Source organism: Glycine soja, chromosome 9, assembly GCF_004193775.1.
Source record: "Glycine soja cultivar W05 chromosome 9, ASM419377v2, whole genome shotgun sequence".
NCBI classification, from domain to species: domain Eukaryota; kingdom Viridiplantae; phylum Streptophyta; class Magnoliopsida; order Fabales; family Fabaceae; genus Glycine; species Glycine soja.
In genome coordinates this window covers 8,039,008-8,062,267 of record NC_041010.1, presented here as the reverse complement: position 1 = coordinate 8,062,267, position 23,260 = coordinate 8,039,008, and the positions used below count along the sequence as shown (strand labels likewise).

General features: G+C 34.3%; 2 protein-coding genes across 2 annotated transcripts; one reads left to right on the top strand and one right to left on the bottom strand.

The window, feature by feature from the left end:
* The first annotated feature begins 14,848 nt into the window (after positions 1-14,848).
* Positions 14,849-15,339, top strand: LOC114367668. The gene is made up of 2 exons (XM_028324857.1): positions 14,849-15,079; positions 15,149-15,339. The coding sequence occupies exons 1-2, from the start codon at positions 14,944-14,946 to the stop codon at positions 15,322-15,324; spliced, it is 312 nt and encodes a 103-aa protein (XP_028180658.1). The 5' UTR covers positions 14,849-14,943; the 3' UTR covers positions 15,325-15,339.
* Positions 15,340-17,058: 1,719 nt separating this feature from the next.
* LOC114368116 lies at positions 17,059-19,986 on the bottom strand. Its single transcript, XM_028325471.1, has 2 exons — positions 19,869-19,986; positions 17,059-19,616 (listed from the first exon to the last, which is right to left on the bottom strand). Exons 1-2 carry the CDS (start codon positions 19,984-19,986, stop codon positions 17,059-17,061), a joined length of 2,676 nt encoding a protein of 891 aa, XP_028181272.1.
* Between the last annotated feature and the right edge of the window lie 3,274 nt (positions 19,987-23,260).

Sequence of the window (23,260 nt, the reverse complement as noted above, 5' to 3'; positions counted from 1 at the left end):
TGCCAATTTTAAGATATCTACATTTATTTTCAGCTTTCTGCCAAATGTGTACAGATAATTAAAGGCTTTGAACCGAAAAAGCGTTGTATGCTTCTTATACTTGGGTTCTCGTGCTCCGTTACTTGGGTTCAAATACTTGCAGCCACCTTTTACCATCCACAAGGTATGTTCTTGATATTTTATGATTGATAGGCATTCAAAATCATTTATAATAACTACTTTATGTTCCCATTTTGCTTTGTTCTTAAATGACTAAAGCTTGATTTGTATTTTTTGTTACTCTATTAATAGAGTTAGGAAGTAAAGCATCTTGAACTCTTCTAATCAGTTATCTAAAATAACTTGTTGCCCTAGATGGGAGTTATGCACGGATCAGTTTTAAGGTTTTTAATTTGTTTGACTTGTAGAATTAATATTGACATTTAGTTTGTATGTACCATCTTTGGACATATAATATTGTTTTCTAAGACAGTTATTTGTAAGAACCGTCTTAGAATGTACACTTTCTAAAATGGTTATTAGAAACAACCGTCTTATAATGTATATTTTTTTAAGATGGTTATTAAGAAACAACCGTCTTAGAAAGTCTTTCATTGTATACATTTTAAGACGGTTATTTTAAATAACCGTCTTAAAATGTATACTTTTTAAGGTGGTTATTAAGAAACAACCTTCTTAGAAAGTCTTTCATTATAGACATTCAAAGATGGTTATTTAAAATAACCATCTTAGAAAGCGATGTTTGACAATGCTTTCTAAGATGGTTATGAGTTAATAACCGTCTTAAAAACCTTCGGTTTATTACAACGGTTATTGTAAGAATCGTCCTTAAACATGTTCGATTTTTAACGTCGTTGGATACAACGACGTCTCAAACCCATCGTTAAAAGGTCTTTTTAACCGCCATTAAAAAACTTTTTTTTAGTAGTTTGAGTTAATTTTATAAAACTGTCAGTTGTCTCTTTCTCATTTTGACGTGATTTTTTTAGTATAATTTCTTCCTTTGTACTCTTCTAAAAAAAATTAAAAATATTTTGTTTTTAAATTTTTTTAAATAAATCTGATTGGTATCTAATAAATAATAAATGATTTCAAATTTTAAAAACAGGGAACATGATTTCAAATTTACAAAGATTTCAAATAATCATGTTAAAAAAAAAAGCGAACTGATTGATTCAAGATAATAAATAAATTGATAAATAAATTCCATTATTTCAAAATGTTGCCACTACCATAATGATTATGTAAGTCTTCTTTCCCTTTTTTTCTTTAAACAAAAACTTGACTTGGTTCCTTTTCGTTTTTTTTTCTCATAAAAATACTTATCATTTTCGTTTTCGTTCCACTTAAAGAAATTCTTTTTTCCTTTGTTTTTCCACCCTTTTTTTATTTTATACAGAAAGCATGTTTCTTTAAAAATGCGAGTGAGTGAATTGGTTCCTTTCTCTAACTGTATTTGTGGACGGCTACTCAAACAAGATATGGTGAATGAATTGACGCTTTTTTTTTACATATTTTGCAAGATATGCTTCCAAAATACACTTCTATATGTTGTTACGAGCATAAACCTGTCCCTTTGTAAACATCATCTAAAAGTATTGTGATGTGTTTTAGGTTCAAATATTTTCATTTGTTTATTAGAAATTCTCATGTGCTTCTGTTAGTTTGTTATATATTGAATTTAATATCTTTTTATCAATTCAAATTTTATCTTTATATCATTTAATGTCAAGTGGTATGTTGTTGTATTAATAGAGTTGTGTTTTATCGTTACTTGGTGTTCCGACCTCAAGTCTATAGACATCGTTAGGTTTCCCTATTCGAGGTATTGTTCGGTTAGAGGCTTTATCAACTGTCACGATTTTATCCTTGTAAAAGGCGTCTCTGTGGTTTGAGAGGATATGATGTTTATAAATGACCATTGATCTCGACTCTTAAGTGATGTAGGACTTTGTGGCTATTAGAACAAGGTCCCCAGTCGAGGCTAAGGGGCAAGAGTGACTTACGCCCTCCTTCTAGCATTAATGTTCCAACCTTAAGTCTGCAGACAAAGTTAGGGTCTCATATTCGAGGTATTGTCCCCTTAGGTGCTCAATTGACTGTCACGGTTTTATCTTTGTAAAAGGTGCCTCGGTGGATTAAGAGGAAAATGTGTTTATAGACAATTCTTGACCTCGGTTCCTAAGCGATGTAGGACTTTGTGGCTACTGGAACACTTGGTTTGTTGTATTTAATTTTATCTTTATATTGATAGGCTAATGTTTAGATTTTTATATATATATTGTGCTTATTGCTCGTTATCATGTTTTGACCATATCTTTATATTATTACAAAATTTATTTTTATTTGAAATTCTGTTGTTGTGTTTTTGTTAGTTTTTTTATTTGTTGAGTTTTATCCTCTTTTTGTTTGTTAAAAGTTTTTTCTTTCTTATCAATTCAAATTTGATCCTATAGATTTGAAAATTGGTTTGCATGTTATATGTTGGACAAATGGCCTCAATAACTTAAGACAGGGTGAATTAAGTTTTAAATTTTTCTACTAACAAACTTTAACCCCCTTTTAAATGATAGACTTAAAATGCAGAAGAAGAAGACAATTGAATCTCAAGTGCCCAGGTTGATCGCATTCATAGCATTTTGGGCCTAAGGAGGAATCTTCTCCTTTCTTCTTTGGATTGATGTTTGATTTCCTTTGATTTCTTTTGTTTCTCAGAAATTTATTGAATCTCTTCACAAAAAATTTGAAATCATCATCTTCTTCTATTTCATTCAAGTCCTCTTCATCACTTTCTTCTTGAATAGAAGATGATGAGGCTTTGAGTGCTATTCCTTTCTTCTTTTTATCATTCTCTTCATGTTGATAGAGTCTCATAAGTTCCATTTCATGTTCATGAAGTTTTCCAAAGAGAGTGTCAAGAGACATATTAGTGAGATCTCTTGATTCTACAATTGCTGTTAATTTTGGTTGTCATTGCCTGCTTAAACATCTTAGCACTTTGTTAATGAGATCTTCATTAGGAAATATTTTTCCTAATGATGCAAGATGATTAAATATATAAGTAAATCTCTTTTGCATATCTTGTATGGTCTCATTTTGATTCATTCTAAATAGTTCATATTAATGTGTGAGAGTGTTTAATCTTGATCTCTTGACATCAGTTATGCCTTCATGGGTTACTTGTAATGTATCCCACATTTCTTTTGCATTTTTACAATTTGAGAATCTAAAATATTCATCCATGCCTAATGCATAAGTGATTATATTTTTAGCCTTTAAATTGTATTGAACCCTTCTTCTTTCATCATCATCTCATTCTTCCCTAGGTTTTTCTATAGTTGCATTTCCCACTACCATTGTAGGAATGAAGGGACCAATTTCAATAGCTTCCCATATATTTAAATTTATGGCTTTAATAAATATCTGCATTCAGGTTTTCCAATAGTGATAACCCTCACCATTGAACATAAGAGGCCTATTAATAGAATTTCTCTCAGGAAATGGAAAGTTAGAACATGCCATCATTATTCTTGAAGTTTTTAAACTTTAGACAAGAATCCTGCTCTGATACCACTTGTTGGACTAGTGGCCTCAATAACTTAAGAGGGGGGTGAATTAAGTTTTAAAATTTTCCCACTAACAAACTTTAACCCCCTTTTAAATGATAGGCTCAGAATGCAGAAGAAGAAGAAACAATCAATTTAATCGACGTTCCTTAAATATATAAGATAAAATTGATTGCAATAAAATAAATGAGATAAGGGAAGAGAGAAATTCAAACTCAATTTATACTGGTTCGACCACTTCCCGTGCCTACGTCTAGTCCTCAAGCAACCCACTAGAGATTTTCCACTATCTCTGTAAATCCTTTACAGACATTGAACACACCTTGGGATCCCTCACCCTTGTGTTCAAGATCCTCAAAATCCAAGAGACAACTAGTCTCTTGATTACAACTGATTTTATGAGATGAATAGAAAGATTTCTCTCCTTTAAAGTAGATGATACAAATTGATGTTCCTAGAAGAATTCTCAATAGATTTGCAAGTGTTTGGCCAAGAGTTGTTTAGAGAGGATTTGAAAATTAAGTTCTCTTTAAAACTCTCTATCTTTTTTTTGAAGTCAGACACACATATATATAAGCCCATCGTGCCTTTTCAAAATGGTTTGAAGAGATGTGTCTTTTCAAAAAGCTTTTTCTAAAATTCTTCACTGGTAATCGATTATAGATTTCTAGTAATCAATTCCATAGTTATATTTTGAAGGATCATGACTTTTCAAATTGAATTTTAGGAGTTCCATTACTGGTAATAAATTACACACCAATGGTAATCGATTACAGCTTTCAAATTTCAAATTTCAAAACCCTTTTGAAAAGATGTTTTGCAAACTTGTCTTCTGGTAATCGATTACACTACCTAATAATCGATTACCAATGCCTTGATTTGTTGGAAACAATGTGTTAGAGGTAAAAGTTGATCAACTAATGAGATTCTTTTAATCTTGTTTGCTTGACCTTGAATTAATCTTGAAGCAATCTCTGTTTTCTTAACCTTGAATGTTTCTTGAAGCAATCTTGTTTGGTTATACTTTGGCATCATCAAAACCCTGTAGTCATACATTTACATTATATACTCATGAAAATTTTTAGGAAATATCATAATGCTTAAGGCTACTTATCCATGAAGCTTGAGCTTCAACATTCTATAATTAAGTATAATAATTTCTCTTTTTTTGTTAACATTTGATTTCATTCTAATATATCCCTATCGTCACCACGTCATGATACTGGCAGAATTGATGAATCCTATAGCTAGCAAGGTATATGTAACACTATTATCTTTCTTTATTTTATGTAGTTAGATTTGAGCTTTTTTATTGTTAGTTAACTTATTTATTAATTATATTAGTTAATTTTTTTCTTCTCTTTCATGTTGAGAACAATAACTCTTGAGGTTACTTGCACATAAAGGAGGTAAATTGCACAAAAAGGTTAAAGAGTTCATAAATTGTTCAAATTACATATCCTATTTGACAAAGAATAAAACCTAAGTTTGACAACATTATTTTGTATCCCTTTTTCATGTATCTCTTGATTACTTCATTTTTTTGTTAGCATTATTTTATGTCTTGACTTTCATGGAATGATTTGTTATTGTATAGATTAATTGCATACCAGAGAGTTGAAATTTGGTGTATATAATTCTTTGGAAACATTTGTAATTATGATTTTATTATTTTCATTACTATAATCATTATACATTTGTCTTCAAAATTGAATGACTTTGTTATTGTTTTTACTAAAATATATTATAGATTTGTATTCATAATCATTTTAATATAAATGTGTCCTTTATTGCTTGTCATCATCTTATCGAATGTGTTAATATAAATTTGTTGTTATAAATCATTATTTATTATCTTCTCAATTATGTTAATTATTGAAGAATTTTCTTTGTCTATGCAAATTTAAGTTTTCTTTTATACGTATATGTAAACTTATTAATATAGAAGTTATATATAAACAAATTTAATGAAGAATATGAAATAACAAATATCACACCAGTATCGGGGTTAAATAGTGTGTTAGATAAATATGAAAATCGTTTCGCAAAGAGTATGGTTTTCACAAACAGATATGCCAAACACAAAGTTTTGAGTGTATCATCCAATGGATAAAAACACAGCTTTGTTAAAAGCAAATATAGAATATCGTCCAACTCTTGTAAAAAGATGTTTTCACAAAGGTTTTCAAAAGAAGACTTGTGTGACAAAGTGTGTCAAAATACGCACAAAAGAATACGAGTTAAATAGAAAACAAGCGAAATAGAAACACTTAATTTTATATTGGTTCACTCAAACTAAGCTACGTCCAGTTCTCCTTTATGTGGGTTTTACTAATCAAAACTTGATTACAAATAAGTAGTCTTGTCACTCTTGACTACAACAGTATTCTTTAGGCCATTTTTGGCACAACCTTAAACTCCCCCTAAATCTAAGAACACACATATATTGTTTAACACTAAGCTCTGACTTTCACAAACAACAAAGGTTTGAAATGAATAACAAAATTCAAAACACTCAGAGTGGATAAGCACTTAAGCATGAATACAATCAAATAACATTGCAAAGTGGAGGATAACTATTTAAACATAGACTAGTATTGTCCAATGACTCGACAGAATCTCAATACTTCAATATCACTCGATTGTATTTCTCTTCATTTTTTTATTTTGATAGTAGTGTTGGAGTTGCCTTTTATAGACTTTAGTGAAGAAATCCATCACAAGATGAGAGCCTTCCTTGATATAATCGTTGTCCCGGAACTGGCGGCTTGGGCAATGTGTCGCTTGCTTGAGGTGAAAGAAGGAATAAAAGTAAAGACAACTATTGGAATAACTGAGAATCTAGAAGGGGGATTGAATAGATTCTTTGAAATTTTACCAATTATTTCTTACATTCAATTAAAATCAATACCCCTTTACAAATTAAGGTTTTCTCAAAAAGACTTGTTGAAGAAAGATCAACAATACATAAAACCAATATATTAAAATACCATAGAAAACAAAGTTTTATGGCCTTTTTGCGTCAATTCCATTACTGATGCAATCCTACCTCCCAAGGGCATTGAATAGAAGACTCTAAAAAGATTGGGTCAGAGATGCAAGAGAAGACCCTAGAGTTCTCATGAGCCTTAGGGTAGATTTTGGACTCATGGGCTAAGTATAAGTCCACTTATCTTTGTACATATTAAATTAGGGTTTCATTATTTTTTGGCCTTGTATTTAGGACTCCATAGTGTAGGGAGGGTACCTAGTAATGTAGGATTTTTTAGCCCTTGTATTTTAGGGCACCGAGACTAGTTTTTATATTAGGGGTAGTTTTGTAATTTCACATGCATTAAGTGCACTATTTGATGTGTGTGTGTTGGGAGAGAAATTTAATTGAACTGAGAGAAAACCAATCCAATTAAATTTTGGACCATCCTAAGGGGGAGGTGAGCATTTGCTTGCTACACCTCATTACCACATCATATAGTCACAGTACATGTCCTTCATACTTTACATGCCTCATGACACCTAAGCACACTTAGTGGAGAATCTTGGACTTGATCTTGGATTAGTGGGCTGAACCATAGCTAAAATTTACTAATCATAATTAGTGAAATTTTGGCTCCAAAAATTTAAATTCAAATTCAAGTGAAATTTGAATAGAAATTCAAATTTTCCTCCAATTTTGCGTAACACTTAGGCTATAAATTGAGGGCTTATGTGTGCATTTTTTCAACTTTGATCATTTGAGAATTACACTTCAAAGTTCAGACCTCGTTTGAGGCATAAAATTTCGTGCTCCTTCTCTCCTTCTCCCTCCACTCACCTTCTCCTACCTTCAAGCTCTTATCCATGGCTTCCTATGGTGTTGAGCTTGTTATTGACTCATCTTCTCCTTGAAGTGGCATCTCCAATCATCTTTTTTCCTTCTCCATTCCGCTGCCATTGATCTTCAAGAAGCAAAGGACTCCATTGATGAAGAAGATCCAAGGCCTACAAGCTCCACATGGAGCTACATCAATTACCAAGATTGATTTGCAAAACTAAGGTTTAGAGAAAGAGAATCACACACATAATTTATACTGATTTAGTCCTCAAGAAGGCCTACATTTAGTTGTTCTAAGATTCCTTAAAACTTTGACTATTAGAGAATCAAGTACAAACACTATGCACATGCAATTTCCTAAAATTCTAGTTTTCCCTTGAACCCTACAAGAGAAAATTAAAACCTTGTTGAACCCCACAACAAGAAATTCCAAGAGTTGAAATCCTATCAACTCGGAAAACCCTTGGTAACCCTAACCAAGATTAAGAAAGTCGAGAGAAATCAAAATTGGATGGAATACATCTTGATGTGTAGATCACAACATCTTCAAGCTCTTCCTTTGATTATCAACCTATGATGAAGAGTGAATGAATCTTGATCAACTTGAATCTCTTAAAGAAATGCAAAGTAATTCCCTTGGATGACTTTAAAATGTGTTTTTATAAAAGATAAGATCATATCAAGAGTCACTAATGAGAAATAACAAGTGAGGGTAATTGATTAATTCATTAAAATCCATTTTTGTTCTACATTTTCAAAAACGTGTAATTGATTATCTCATTTCACAGAGAACTTCACAAGCTTCTGTGGTTATGGAATAATCAATTATCAAATGTGGTAATCGATTATTTTAACACACAAAGAACTCCTAATAAAGTTTCCAAACAAAATCTAATCGATTACTAAATGTAGTAATGGATTATCTTGAGCCATAAAGTCTTCATTCTACTGAAACTTACATATGTAATCAATTATTGAAACTGGTAATTGATTAATTCGGTGATTCTTGCCAAATTTCAAGTAGAAGGGAGTTATGTTGCTTATTCTAACACTTTGTAATTGATTATTAAACTTTGTAATCGATTACATTATATTGAACTCACTGCTTCTGAGAAACTTTGAGATCAATTCATTAATCTCCCATGTTTGATTTCTACTAAGCATGGATATAAGAAAACTAAGACTAAATCATCCATCATGCCTAGTCTAAAAACATCCCATACAAACACCACATCTTTTAAAACTTGTTTGACATTGTAAAATGATTAAAAACAAAAACCTAAGACTAATCTTCAAGCCTTCAATCTTTGATTCAACAATAATTGCATGTCCTCCTCTCTTCAGCGGTGACGACTTCTAAGAAATATTCTCTTATGATTTCTTCTATTCTCTTTTTTTTTTTACATACTCGAAATTCAAACGTTAACATTCAAATAAGAGAGGCATTGGGAATGTATAAAGGAGTTGGTATGAGCACTTCTCTTTTTAGTTAATGTGAATCCAATACGTGGTTGGATGTCACTTTTACTTAATATAAAATGCCTTGTGTAAGTGAACAAGTCCTTTGGACATGTGTTTAAATGCCCAGTGTATAAACACTAGTTTTCACAAATAATTGGATGGTTATTTATAACAAAGTGTTGGATGTTGGATGTTGAATATAACACTTTTAAAAAATAAGTTTCAGCTATGAATGGACAATAACTAATAAGAGCATTAAGATGAAATATCATTACCATATGTGCTCATATATAGTAAGTTCTATTTCACTTAAGAATAAACAATTAATCCATCAATAATTTATATATTTGTAATTATAAAAAAATTGGGTATGGATGAATCATCCAGTTATGAAACATTGAACCATCTAGACTCAACATAATATTTTTTTTTTTTGAAAAATCAAGTAGACATATTTACACTTATGTCACAAGAATGAGAAATTTAGCTGAAATCATATTATTTAGTTTTTTTATGAAATTAAATTTATTTAATTCATTATTATATTCGTAGAACATAAATTATAATTTTTTTTCTTAAAACTGAATAAATTTAATTTTTTCCCTTATATGTTGATATTATATATGTAAATTTAGTCATATATAAATCATATATATCATGTATAAAATCAAATTCTTGGATGAACACTTTTTATTAAATCAAGAATGAAAAATTACATTTAACTCATGGGAAGGAAAAATTTACCTAAAATTACATTAACATTTAAATTATTAAAGTTAAATTAATGTAAAAATCTTCTTTCATATCTATAATCTAGGCATTATATTGGTGATGGGTTCAAATTGAATAATAGGATTAGAATTTCTCAATTGATAAAACGTAGATGATGAGATAATCTATATTTTTTTAATTTATAGATTTGTATTCATAAATAATTTTAATATAAATGTGTTTTTATTGCTTACCATCATTTATTGAATGTATTAATATAAATTCGTTGTCATAAATAATTATTTATTCTTTATATATTATCTTTTCAACTATGATAATTATTGAAGATTTTTTTATCTCTGCAACTTTAAGTATTTAAATTTTTAGATTAAATAAAATTTATTTAATTCATTATTATACTGGTACTATATAAATTATAAAAGTTTTTTTTTAAATGAATAAATTTATTTTTTCCTTTATAGGTTGATATTATATATCTACATTTAGTAATATATAAATCATATATATCACGTATGAAATTAAACTCTTGCGATGAATATTTTTTTATTAAATCAAGAATGAGAATTTATTTACCTAAAATTATATCAACATTTAAATTATTAGAGTTAAATTAATATTTTTTAATTTACTGTTATTATACTTTTAATATAAATAAAAATTCTATTGTTTACTAACATGTCATTTAATTAACTTATTCGATATGCTATTTTATTTACACATGAGATGAACATTATCTTTTAAGATGTAGAAGGGAAATTTATGAAAGCATACGTCGGATGCATGGCTTATTGTAAAATTTTACATTATTTTATAAACTTAGGCAAAAAGATTTTATAAGTATTTAAATTTTTTTGGCATTTAAATTTTTTTATACAATTTCAGTTTTATATTTTAAACATAATAAAAAATAATTTTAAATCAAACTCTTTGGATGAACATTTTTATTAAATCAAGTAGGAGGACTTACACTTATTTACAAGAAGGAACAATTTACCTAAAATTGCATTAACAATTAAATTATTAGAGTGAAATTACTTTTTTTATTTTTTTGTTATTGTACTTTTAATATAAATATAAATTTTCTTGATTAATGACATGAGACTTAACTAATTTATTGAATATGTATTTTATCTAATATGAAATGAATTTTTTTTATGAGATGAAGTAGGAAAGTTTATAAAAAAAAATAGTTTTGATGCATGATTTATTGTAAAATTTTACATTATCTTAACAAATTTTGGAAAGAAGCTTTTTAATTAATATATTAAATTATTTTGGCTTTTAAAACATTTTTTATTTTAGTTATAATTTATATTTTTTAATGTAATGAAAAACTGAATTTTTAAGTCAAACTCTTTGGATGAATATTTTTTTATTAAATGATGTATAAAATTTACACTTAACTCAAGGGGAAGTAACAATTTACCTAAAACTACATTTACAATTAAGTTATTAGGGTGAAACTATATTATTTTATAAATTTGGACAATAAGTTTTTTCATTAAGTATTTAATATGGTTTTTCATTTTAAAAAATTATTATTGTAATTCAAATTTATAAATTTATATAATTATAGGTTTGATGTATGATTTATTATAATTTTATGATAAAATAATTACTACAAAGAATATTATTTCTGTACATATTGTTTATAAAGTTTACCAATATATATATATATATATATATATATATATATATATATATATATATATATATATATTCACAAATTAAAAATTATTTATATTTTATTGTATTCATAACAATGAACAAAACAATACGCATTGCGTTACGCGTGCAAGAGACGGGTACAAAATCCAGTAAATTAATATCATATTAGACTTACGAGCATCTGATGCAAAAGCATCAATATGTGATTTTTAGCTAATTAATTTTTTTACTACTATTATTTAACAAATTACTTTGAAATAATAATGCTAGCTTGTAGTGGTCCAAGTTCTTCCATAAAGGGAAATTATTAGATAATTTAAGCCTATTGGTGGTTCACAATTAGATCTATTTATATATAACAATATATTTAAGTTGAAGAGTATTAAAAACATATTTTTTAACACACTTATTTAAATATTTACTTTTTAATTGGTTGATATATATTAAAAATTATAAAATTAGAAGAAAAAATCATTTAATATGATTTGAGATTCATAATTTTTTTTTATTTTTAATAAATAAGGGTGTGTTCCTACTATTTCTCATTTAAGGTTTCCCACTAACTTTCCCAAATCATCTTCTTGGGTCTTGTCGCTTCTCATAATGAAAATATGCTTATTCATTACAAAATTAAATAATGGTAAAATAGGAGAGTCAACGGTCTACGTAGCCATGCGGTGCACCAAATAATTGGAAGAAAGCGCAGCCACGAGTCATAGGAAGCATGCACTGCATCTACCTACCTGTTTACGCTGGAATTTGGTAAACAACCGCTAGTCTAAGTTAATTGCTTGCGAGACCAACTAGTGAATCTCAGGAGCATGTCATTTGCGTGTTTGCTTTAAATATAAAACCGTTAATGTTCATCATTGCAACAAACACTCACTGGTTCGAAATTTGCAGAAAGTAAAATTGTTTAACAGAAATCGAAATGCTGGAAATAACTAGGCAAGGAAAGGAAAATTCTTTGACAGAATCGAAAGGCTGGAAGTAAATTAACAAGGGAGGAAAATTGCAGAATGTAAAGGAGCAGTAAGTTCACTCGATCGAATGAACCATTTAAAAGACAGGAATTCTAAAGTGAAGCGTAAATTGCATTGCATTCGAAATGTAAAGTTTACAGAAATTTAAAATGGTTCACAAACAAACATACATTCTCCTTGTGTACTCGTTTCTCTCTACGCTGGATACTTTGAGTGTATAAGGATTCTGTAGAAATGATTTGCGACCCCGAAATCTAACTAAAAACTGCTATATATAGACATTCGAAAATAAACTGCCCTAACGGTCGAACATTATCCGAATGCCAAGTGTCCTACCACGTACATCTTACATGCACATAACTGCTCCTTAGAACAGTTATCCATCTTGCTCGAAGTCGAACTGGTTTGGTGAAGATTTGTTCAGAAATTATGCTAAGTCCAGAACTCTTGCTGCCTCGACTTTGACTCGTCCATACACCAGTTCGAATTGCCCAATGGCTCGAAGTCCTCTTTCTTGTCTTAGCTTTGTACTTCGTAAATACTTCTTTGAACCTGGGAATTCCTTCTTAAAAGACTCTTCTCTCTTTTCGATTCGAACAGGTCCTGACCAGACTCTTGCTCTGTAATACGCTTCGAACCTCGAGACGACATCCAATGCATACTTAGAGCATATTTTAGCTCGTCGAACATATGGGCTAACAAATTGCCCCCAAAAAATGTCTGCTTCGATTCGAGATCGAAGGAAGATGAGAAGTTGACATTTTTTCTCTTCTTCTACCAGCTTTCCTGAAACGACGTCACGATCGCACGTTCACTGTGTAACCGTCGCCTCGATCTCCATTACCCATCATTAATTCCACCTTTCTAGGCAGAGTGGGACACGTGTCACGCTGGGGAGTCAAAAGGGAAATCTGATGTGATTGATTTCTGACCCTTGATTCTTATTATATTATTTTCCCCCTTTTTTAAAGTGAAACTTCCATAAATAGCGCAAAAAACCTCAGAGAAAACCCCTTCAGCTTCCTTGCTTCCGAAACCCCGAAACCTTTCTTCTTCTTTGCTGATTCGTATCCATTATCTCCGGCGAGGCTTCCTTATTCTCAAATAACAACTTGCTACTCCTTTCATCATCAAACTCACCGAATCTCTGAGCTCTGCCATTGTTCTTCGTGAACCCAAGCTCTCACCCGCTGATTTTATCAGTTAAAACCCTTCGTAAGAATCATCCTCTCTCAGATTTACAATGTCACAAGGACAAGCAGTTCCGTTTGCTGGGAAATGGCACCGTTTTACAGTCAGGAACGACGAAGAGAAGGTGGTTCCAGAACCACAAGGTGACGCCGAACACACAGAAATCTGGGAATCGGAGGTGATGATCCCTTTCGCAGTGGAAAGGACAGTTTACGCTTTCGGTGGACCTCTGCCAGACCAAGAGTCACTCTCGAGTTCAATGAACAAGGTATTCCCCTGCTACCCAACTTGCGAACCTAGGATTTTTGATAGTGAGCCTTACAACTTCAATTGTTTAAGCAAACCCCACAAACTCTTTCGATCCGCCCCGTCAATAGCCCATAGGGATTACATACCTTGGCTTGATCGAGTCGAACAAGCGTATGAGGATTTCTGGAAGACATATGGCATATTTGACTTAATACAATTCTCTCGATTTGGTCCTGAATATCGACCAGAAATGCTGATAGCAGCTATGCATTTTTTCGAGTCTTCTACCAACACCTTTCAATTTAAATGTGGTATGATGACCCCCACTCTCTTAGACGTAGCCGCTCTCACAGGCCTTAGGCCTAGCGGAGAAACTTATGATCCCACTAAATCTAGTGATAATATTAAGCTAGTATATAAGGAGAACACCTTTTCCAAATATATAGCTGAACACAAAGGATCGGTCGAAGAGGAAGTCTCTGATGAAGAGCATGTAGCCTTCTTGACCCTATGGCTATCTCACTACGTCTTTTGCACAAAATCCTTGCAAGTAGCCAAAAGATTTATTCCAATGGCAATACAAATTCATGAAGGTCAGAGCTTTGGATTTGGACGCCTCTTGTTAGCAGTACTATACGAATCGCTTGGTGAGGCATGCGATGACCTGAAGAAATCGAAGGATGGGTCTTCCTTCTTAGTATCTGGGCCTATGTGGCTTCTCCAGTTGTGGCTTAATGCCACTTTCGAACAAGAAATGGGATTAATAATCCCACAAGATTATGCTGAAGAGGTTGCCAATCGCTCGATCGAAGGCCAGAGAGCACTTCGATTAACACCCAAGACCTTCGATCAAAACCCACAAAAGCTGTTCCTCAAGTACATGAAGATTTTTCTGAGTTTTGACAAGTTTCTTCCCCAACATGCTCCATTCATTAGTCGAGAGGTCGGCCCGGCCTGGTTCACTGACGATTTTCCTGCTGTCGATCCAGACAATGAAGAAGAAGTGAATGAAATATGGTCATTTTACTTGAATCCACAGATCCTGTCCTGTCGTACAGGTGTTCAATCGAACTATTTAGGCCTGGTTGGATACCAGCCTAATTTGGTTTCAAGACAATTTGGCCTCTCGCAGATCCGTCCCAAAAGCTTGCTCGAAGATCCTAGAGACGTCATAAGAGGGGCCAATCTTTCAGAAAAGACTTTCAAGAAATTTTTGAAGATTTCTCTTGATGAAAACTATAACCTGCATCCTTTTGAGTTCAACCATTCCCACTTCTGCACCATGGGATTTGTTACCTGGTGGGAGAAATATTATTCGGGCCGTTCGGTTGGAGACACAACTATCATGATCTCCAGACTTGAGAGTGGTTTTACACAACCAACGGTCGAGAATATCCGCTCAAACCTTCAAGCTCGAGGTACTAACTTACTTTTGATTTTTCTAAATTGATATGTATTTTTGCCTTTTCTAATATTCTTACTTTCAGGCAAAACAATCATGACAAAGAAAATTGCTGAAACGTCTCGAGCTGATGTGAGACCCAAGAAACCCACTGGGGTGAAGATCCAAGAATGGAAACAAGAAGAGAAGGTAACTCTTCTGAACTTATCTTTTACTCTTAACGTCTTTGCCTCATATTTCTTTATTTTTTCAGAGTCATAAGAAAGATGATAGCACCGAGACTACCACGACCTCAAAACGCTCGAAGCGTGTGGTCATCGAATTCGACGAAGAAAAAGATGCAAGTCTTATTTCTAATGTCAATATTATAACTCTCTTTTAAGTCTATATTCTGACATTTCTTTACCCTCATAACACAGGAAGAAGAGGAAAGACCTCTTGTAAGAAAAAGAAAATCACCTGAGACTTCGACCAAATCTGCTGACCAAACAGAGGCAGGCGATTCCCAGGCTCAAATGCCTAAGAAGAAAAAGAAAGTGAAGCAGATCGAGCCTGAACCTTCTGTGACGGTCGAGGGTGGTGAGCCAGTCAGGAAGAAAAAGAAGAAGACCAAGTCTTCAAAAGAACAAGGTGAGAATCAACCTGTTGACGTCCAACCACCTTCGACTGATGCTGGCGGCGCTGAAACAGAAACTACTCCCTCTATTGCTGAGATGGGCAACCTTGTCGAACAACCGGACTTACCACAAGAACACCCTACCGTCGAGGTATCATTCTTAATATGATTTTAATCATAGCTAATACGAAACTATTTGTTAACCTTTTCCATGACAATTCGAATCAGGTACAACAAAATGTTTCTGTAGAAGAAATACCCTCATGTGCTCGAAACTCTCCTGCTCCTGAGACGGATGCAGTGAATGTTGAGGAACAGGGTGAAGGTCAAGGTATTGGAGCCAGCAGTCCTCAGGGATCGAGTCAGAGAAGTTCATCTGAAGAACACTTTTCCGATGAAGAGGCCATACAAGAGGCTGAAGCTGGAGGTTCAGACATTTTCCCAGCGTCTTCGACATCTAAGCTTTCCGCTAGCATAGGGATCGCAGAGGATACATTCATTCAAATGCAAGACGAAGACCCTGCTGCAGCCCTTCGACTCCTGCTGAACACCAGTCAAACCAACACCTCAAGTGAAAAGAATCCTGGTGCTTCGTCCTCATCTGATGCTGATATAACCTCTACAGTACGCCAAGATTGCCTGCTTTTGAAGTTATCAATGGAATACGCACGGGCAGACGTACTTAAATCCATTGAAGAGAACCCTTCTGCTGCTTTTGGGCACCTGAACTTTTTGAAGAAATTGCATAACCCCCTTACTTCTGATGAGATTCTGGGCAAAGTTATACAAATCGAGTCCATTATCGATCAATTTGCAAATACTGTGCAGAAAAAACGCGAAAATGGCGCCAGACTCGATGCCCAGAAACAGGCACATATCCTTCTGCTCGAGAAAGCCCGAGCGGCTCAACGTGAAGTCGAGCGTCTCACCAAAGAGGCGAAAGAAGGATCTTCTGAGATCAAAGCCTGTGATGATAACATCTCCTCCTGGGAGGTAACTATTACAAATTTGCTGTCTCAGGTCGATGATCTAAGGCAGAAAATTGTAACAGAGCAGGCCAAACGCAAAGAACTCCAGGAGAAGGCCGCTGATTCGATTCAGAAGCTGGTTGCCGAAAAAGGGAGGGAAGGCCTGAAGGCCTTTAGTGCATCTCAAGCGGTAGCAGATGAGGCGAGAGCTATGGAGAGTGCTGACCAGGTTTTGAGCAAAGAGATGGCCACCTTGAAGAAACTATATGAGGACTTAGTCATGCATTAGTAGAACTTATAATTTCTTTATTTCGAATTCTGTATTTCGATTCTACTTTTGATGTAATATTGACACATGCCCTTTTGTGGCAATTTTACTGTTATCGCCATTTTTATGTTTCCATTATTTCTCTATTCTATGCTTATTTTAACTTCGAGCAATGTTGGTTTATATTTTTTCAAATATTTACCATTTATACTCAAAGTACGTTTCTGAGGGGTTAATTCCTCTAATTCATAAGCACCATTCGAATAGATCTGAATTATTTTAAACGGTCCTTCCCAATTTGGGGACCATTTGCCCAAAGCTCGATCCTTACTATCCACGGGCAGGATAACCTTCCAAACTAAATCTCCAACATTAAAAGTTTTCGACTTCACTTTCTTATTATAAGCTTTAGCAACTCTTTCTTTTTGTTTAGTCAAGACTTCTAATGCTCTTAATCTCTCCTCGTCTAAATCAACTAACTCATCTGACATCATTTTCCAATAATGGTCGATCGGAATGTCCATTTGTTTTTGTACTCTAGCTGATTGCAAATGTATTTCGACCGGAAGTATAGCATCGTGCCCATAAGTCAGTCGAAATGGGGTAGTATTAGTTGATTCCTTAGGAGAATTTCTACATGCCCATAGAACTTGATCTAACGTTTTATTCCAATTCCTTGGCTTTTGGGCAATGTGTTTTTTAATCAAGTTAATTACAATCTTATTGGCTGCTTCGACCTGACCATTTGCTTGCGCGTAATATGGTGTTGAGGTTAATAATCGAAAGCCAGTTTTTTGGGCAAATTCTTTCATTTTTCGTCCAGTAAAAACTGAACCTTGATCAGTGGTAATTGTTTCGGGAATACCAAATCTATAAATAATATAATTTTGAATGAAACTAATTACTGCTTCCTGATCAACATTTGGCAAAGGGACTGCTTCGATCCATTTTGTAAAGTAATCGATACCAACTATAATATAACGCTGGTTCTTAGAAGAAGCAGGCTTGATTTCGCCAATTAAATCCAAAGCCCATCCTCTGAAAGGCCAAGGTTTGATTATGGAGTGTAACTCACTAGCAGGTACATGCTGTATCCCTGCATGCTTTTGGCATTCCTGACAGCCTTTAGCAAATTCTATGCAGTCTTTTAATATCGAAGGCCAATACAAACCTTGTCGAAATAAAAGCCATTTCATTTTATGGCCTGCTTGGTGTGATCCACAAGCCCCACTGTGAACATGGGAAACTGCTAAGTATGCTTCTGATTCATTTAGACATTTTAACAACACTCCTTCTGCAGTCTTTTTAAACAAATCATTTCCCATAATCACGTAATTTAAAGCCCTATATTTAATCTTTCGAGCCACATTGCCTATTGGATTTTCCAAATATTCAATAATGGACTTTCTCCAATCATTATCTAACATATTGTCAATGGCCAAAATTTGAATTTTTTCCTGAAGATCATTCATACTTTCATCTTCATTATTTTGTGGTATACTTGCCCCCACAAGTTTTGGCATTGGCAATTTAGTGCTTAATGGCTCTGGTAACACCAGTTTATCTTTTATTTCGATCAACTGAGTTAACTTTTCCTTCGACATTTTGTACCCTGAAGCTATTTGGGATAAATCATTTGCTTCTCGGTTTTCTTGTCGAGGTACATGCTCAATGTTAATATAATCGAAATGATTCAGAAGAGAACTTGCTATAACAAAATATTTTGCTAAGTGTTCATTAACACATTTGTATTCTTGTGTTAATTGCCTCAACACTAATTCTGAATCACCTCTTATATTAACATTTCTTGCCCCCAGGCTAATTAAAATTTCAAGGCCTGTAATTAGAGCTTCATACTCAGCCTCATTATTAGAACAAAGCCCTTTGATTTTATACTTGAATTTAGTTGGAATTTTATTGGGGGATATTATTAAAACTCCAATTCCAGTTCCATGTTTGTGTTTCGAACCATCGAAATACAAAATCCATGGCTCTGTATCGACATAGTCTTGCGACATTTCGACCACTGAGTGATCTACAATAAAATCTGCCACAATTTGACCCTTAACAGATTTCAAAGGCTTGTACGTTAAAGAATATTCTGTTAATGCTAAAGCCCATTTTCCAATTCTACTGTGTAAAATCGGTTTTGACAACATGTGCTTAATAACATCATAATGAGAATACACATAAACATCAACAGGCTTTATATATTGCTTAAGTTTTGCACAAGAGAAATACAGACAAAGACAAAGTTTTTCTATGGCAGTATATCTAGTTTCTGCATCATTTAGTACACGACTAAGATAATAAATTGCATGTTCTATGCTATCATCATCTTCCTGAGCCAACATGCTACCAATGGTCTTGTCAGACGCAGCAATATACAACTTCATAGACTTGTTTCGACTAGGAGGCATTAACACAGGAGGCTTGATCAGATATTCTTTAATTTCATCGAAAGCCTTTTGATGCTCTTCATTCCATTTGAATGGTTCATCTTTCTTGAGTCGAAGTAATGGCGAAAAAATCTGAGCTTTGCCACTTAGATTCGAAATGAATCGCCTCAAGAAGTTGATTTTTCCTAGCAAAGACTGAAGCTGTTTTTTAGTCGAAGGAGGCTTCGTCTCAAGAATAGCCTTTGTCTTATTTTGATTTATCTCAATGCCTTTTTTATGCACCACAAAACCAAGGAAATCTCCTGCACGCACACAAAAAGCACATTTTAATGGATTCATTTTTAATCCATGTTTCCTCATTCGTTCGAAAGATTGCCTAAGATAATCCAAATGGCTATCTTCTGAGGAGGATTTGATGATTATATCATCAATATAAATTTGCATAAATGTGTCAATAAAATCATGAAACATGGAATTCATAGCCCTTTGATAAGTGGCCCCAGCATTTTTCAACCCAAAGGGCATAACCACCCATTCATAAGTGCCTAAAGCACCAGGGCATCGAAATGCTGTTTTCGACACATCATTTTCAGCAATAAATATTTGGTTATAACCAGAATAACCATCTAACATGCTTAAAAATTCGAAACCAGCTGCCGAATCTACCAACATTTCCGCTACTGGCATAGCATATTCATCTTTAGGTGTAGCATTATTTAAATCCCTAAAATCTATGCATACTCTAAGAGTTCCATTCTTTTAATGACAGGGACTATATTTGCTAACCATTCGACATACCTGGCAGCTCTGATGAATTTACACCTCAGCAGCCTTTCGATCTCTTCCTTGATCTTGGACATGATTTCTGGTGCGAATCTTCTTGGTAGTTGTTTTACTGGTCTTTTTCCCTCCTTAATAGGTAACTTCATTTCGACCATTTTTCTGCTTAACCCAGGCATTTCGTGGTAATCCCAAGCAAAACAGTCTTTAAACTCTCTAAGAAGAGGCACCAGCTTTTCTTTTAAACTTGAGGTGATATTGGCACTGATATAAGTTGGCCTTTTAATCGAGCCATCTCCAATATCGACCTCTTCCAAAGGATCTTGAGCCTGCATCTTTGGCGCCTCACTTATGGGATTTTTCTCAAAACCCAGCGGCTCATCATCATAAATACAATCCAGTCTTCGATCCTTTGTTTCTTTGTTTTCAAGATCTTCGATCTTGGCTTCAACTGCCATATTTTGTTGAAATTCAGCCTCAAAGGCCGTATTTAGTCTATTTTCGGCCATATAAGCCGTAATTCTGGCCCATGCAGTGGCCTCAGTCATATTAATCTTCATATATATTCCACCCAGTTGGTGGAATGACTCCATCTTCAGAGGGAACAACATCAATTTCCTCCCTCTCCCATATAAACCCATAGGTAGGATGGAGTTTGACAGAGTGGACAACATTGTCACTCGATTCGACAACAGCCTCCTTGTCACCACAAGGTGCTATGTTAGCCAACTTTTTGTCAAAGGTTTGTGCAGTAACATTATCGACCTCTGACTTATAGAAGCTTTGATCCGCCTCTATATTTTCCACAATCCCATCCTCCTCCAGATAATGAGCTTCTGGTGAAGGGTAGATGGCACAGCTCCAACCCCATGAATCCACTCCCTTCCTAATAGCAAGTTAAAATTAGCCTTAGACTGTATCACCAGGAAAAGAGTTGGTCGAACTATACTGCCTACAGCAACATCTACTTGAATGGCTCCAAAGAATAGCCAATTTTACCCTCATAATTCGAAAGCACAATGTTGTGGGCAGATAGATCAGTGTCATGTTTCCCGATCTTGTAGAGCATAGATCGAGGCATTAAGTTGACAGCCGCTCCTCCATCAATGAGCACTTTGTTGATTCCAACATTCTCAACTTTTGCTCTGATGAAAAGAGGTTTGAGATGACTTTTCATCTGAAAATCTGGCTTTTCGAAATAAGCTAATTGCTCTTCCACACAGCCATTATTCATAACATAGTAACATACTGGCTTTGGGTCAGCCCATATCAAAATGATCGAACTCACTTTCCGATCTCAGTAACTTCAGATTGGACATCATATTCAGATGGCAAGATAGATACCCACACAGATGACATCGAAATCTGGCTCAGAATCCAGTAGATCTTCATCCTCCATCTTGTCTTCATCCACTGGAGGCAGGAGTCTCTCCTTTACTGGCCTCCTAGATACTTCTTTATATTGGCCCATTTGCAGGTTCTGCTGGGCCAATTTCTTCTGACGCTGGAACCTACGCCATTGGGTCCTCGTCATAGGATTCTTTCCTTTGTAATTGTTCCTATACGAGTACCTATTGGCCTCCTGTGGGGCCAATTTGCTTCGTTCCACTCGAACCACCTACTTCCATAATCCCTTGTTGAACCTTATGAGTCCCTGGTGCATCCATTTTTCGACCGGCACTGAACCAGGAGGAGCGAAAGTATTCCTTCGACCCGACTTCTGATTAGTATTCGACTGCACCATAACTCTTTTGCCTTTATCGAAACGTTGGTTCTGCCTTGCCCCCTTGTTAACAACTTGGTATTTCTTGAGGCCCTCAGTAGCCTCCTTATCACATACTGCACTGCAGCGAGGGCAGAGCATCACAATCTTGTTTTCGAGTTGCATCTGTTCAAGAAATCAATTAACTCCTCCTCAGCCTGAGGATAAACAACCTTCATCTGTTCGTTGTAATCCTCTTCAGATACATCTGAACTTGCACATGGGACACCTCCATTGTTTCGACCATCATTATTTCTTGGGGCTCCGCATAGAGAGTTTCGGCAGCTTTGGATGTTTCAGCATTTGCCTGAACAACCTTTGGTTTCTCACCAAATTTTAGCCTTCCTTCGTCAAGAGCCTTTTGAACCAAATCCCTGAAAAGAACACAACGTGAGGTTTTATGGCCAAGGAAATTATGAAATTTACAATAACCCCTTTTTTCTGTTGTTCGATTGGGGGTACTTTCAAGCCCTTAGGAACAACAATCTGGCCATCTGTGACTAATAAATCAAATATTTCATCACATTTAGTTATGTCAAATGTATAAGTTTTAGACAAAAATTTATCATTTTTAGGTTCAACAGGGTTTTTCCATTGGAAAGGTTAAGGAGTTTACAAACATAAGGAGGTCCAGGTTTTAATTCTGCTAAATCAACCTCACTGTCTTCGATATCTTCATATATAATATCGAACTCCTGGTCACTGTCATTGGTTTCGATATAAGCAACCTTTTCCTTCTTGTGGAATTTAGAATTTCTAGCCTTTTCGGCCTTCAACCGTTCGAGTTGTCCGAACTCTATCAGCCAATTGAGCCATGTCCCTTAAATACTGGGTATCTAATTTCTTTCTAATCGAATAGTCTAGGCCACCAGCAGCCATTTCGGACTAATTCATGTTCAGGGACTTGGGTGAAACACCTTGCCTTTAAGAGTCTGAATCTGTTCAAATAATCATCAATTGATTCAAGTGCCTTGCGTCGAACGCTGGCTAACTCTTTAAGGCTGATCTTAGACTGTCCCATATAAAATTGCTCATGGAAAATCCTTTCCAATTGGTTCCAATTTTGTATGGAATGAGGAGGAAGGGTTGTAAACCATGTAAAAGCATTTTTAGTCAAGGAACTAGGGAAAATTTTATTCTTAAATTTTCATTATTAGCCAAATCCCCTGCCTCGACCAAATATCTAGCAATGTGTTCGACAGTGGACTCATCTGTCTCTCCTGCAAACTTAGGTAAATTTAGGGATTTTCACACCCCTTGGTAATTCTGTCTGTAACACATACTCAGATAATGGAGACACAAAATTAGGCCTGTGTAAGCCTAAGTTCAAAACCATTCTGCACCAAAATCGTTTCGACCATTTGGGCAAGGTTATTCTGCCATATCGAAACGGTTTTGTTGAAT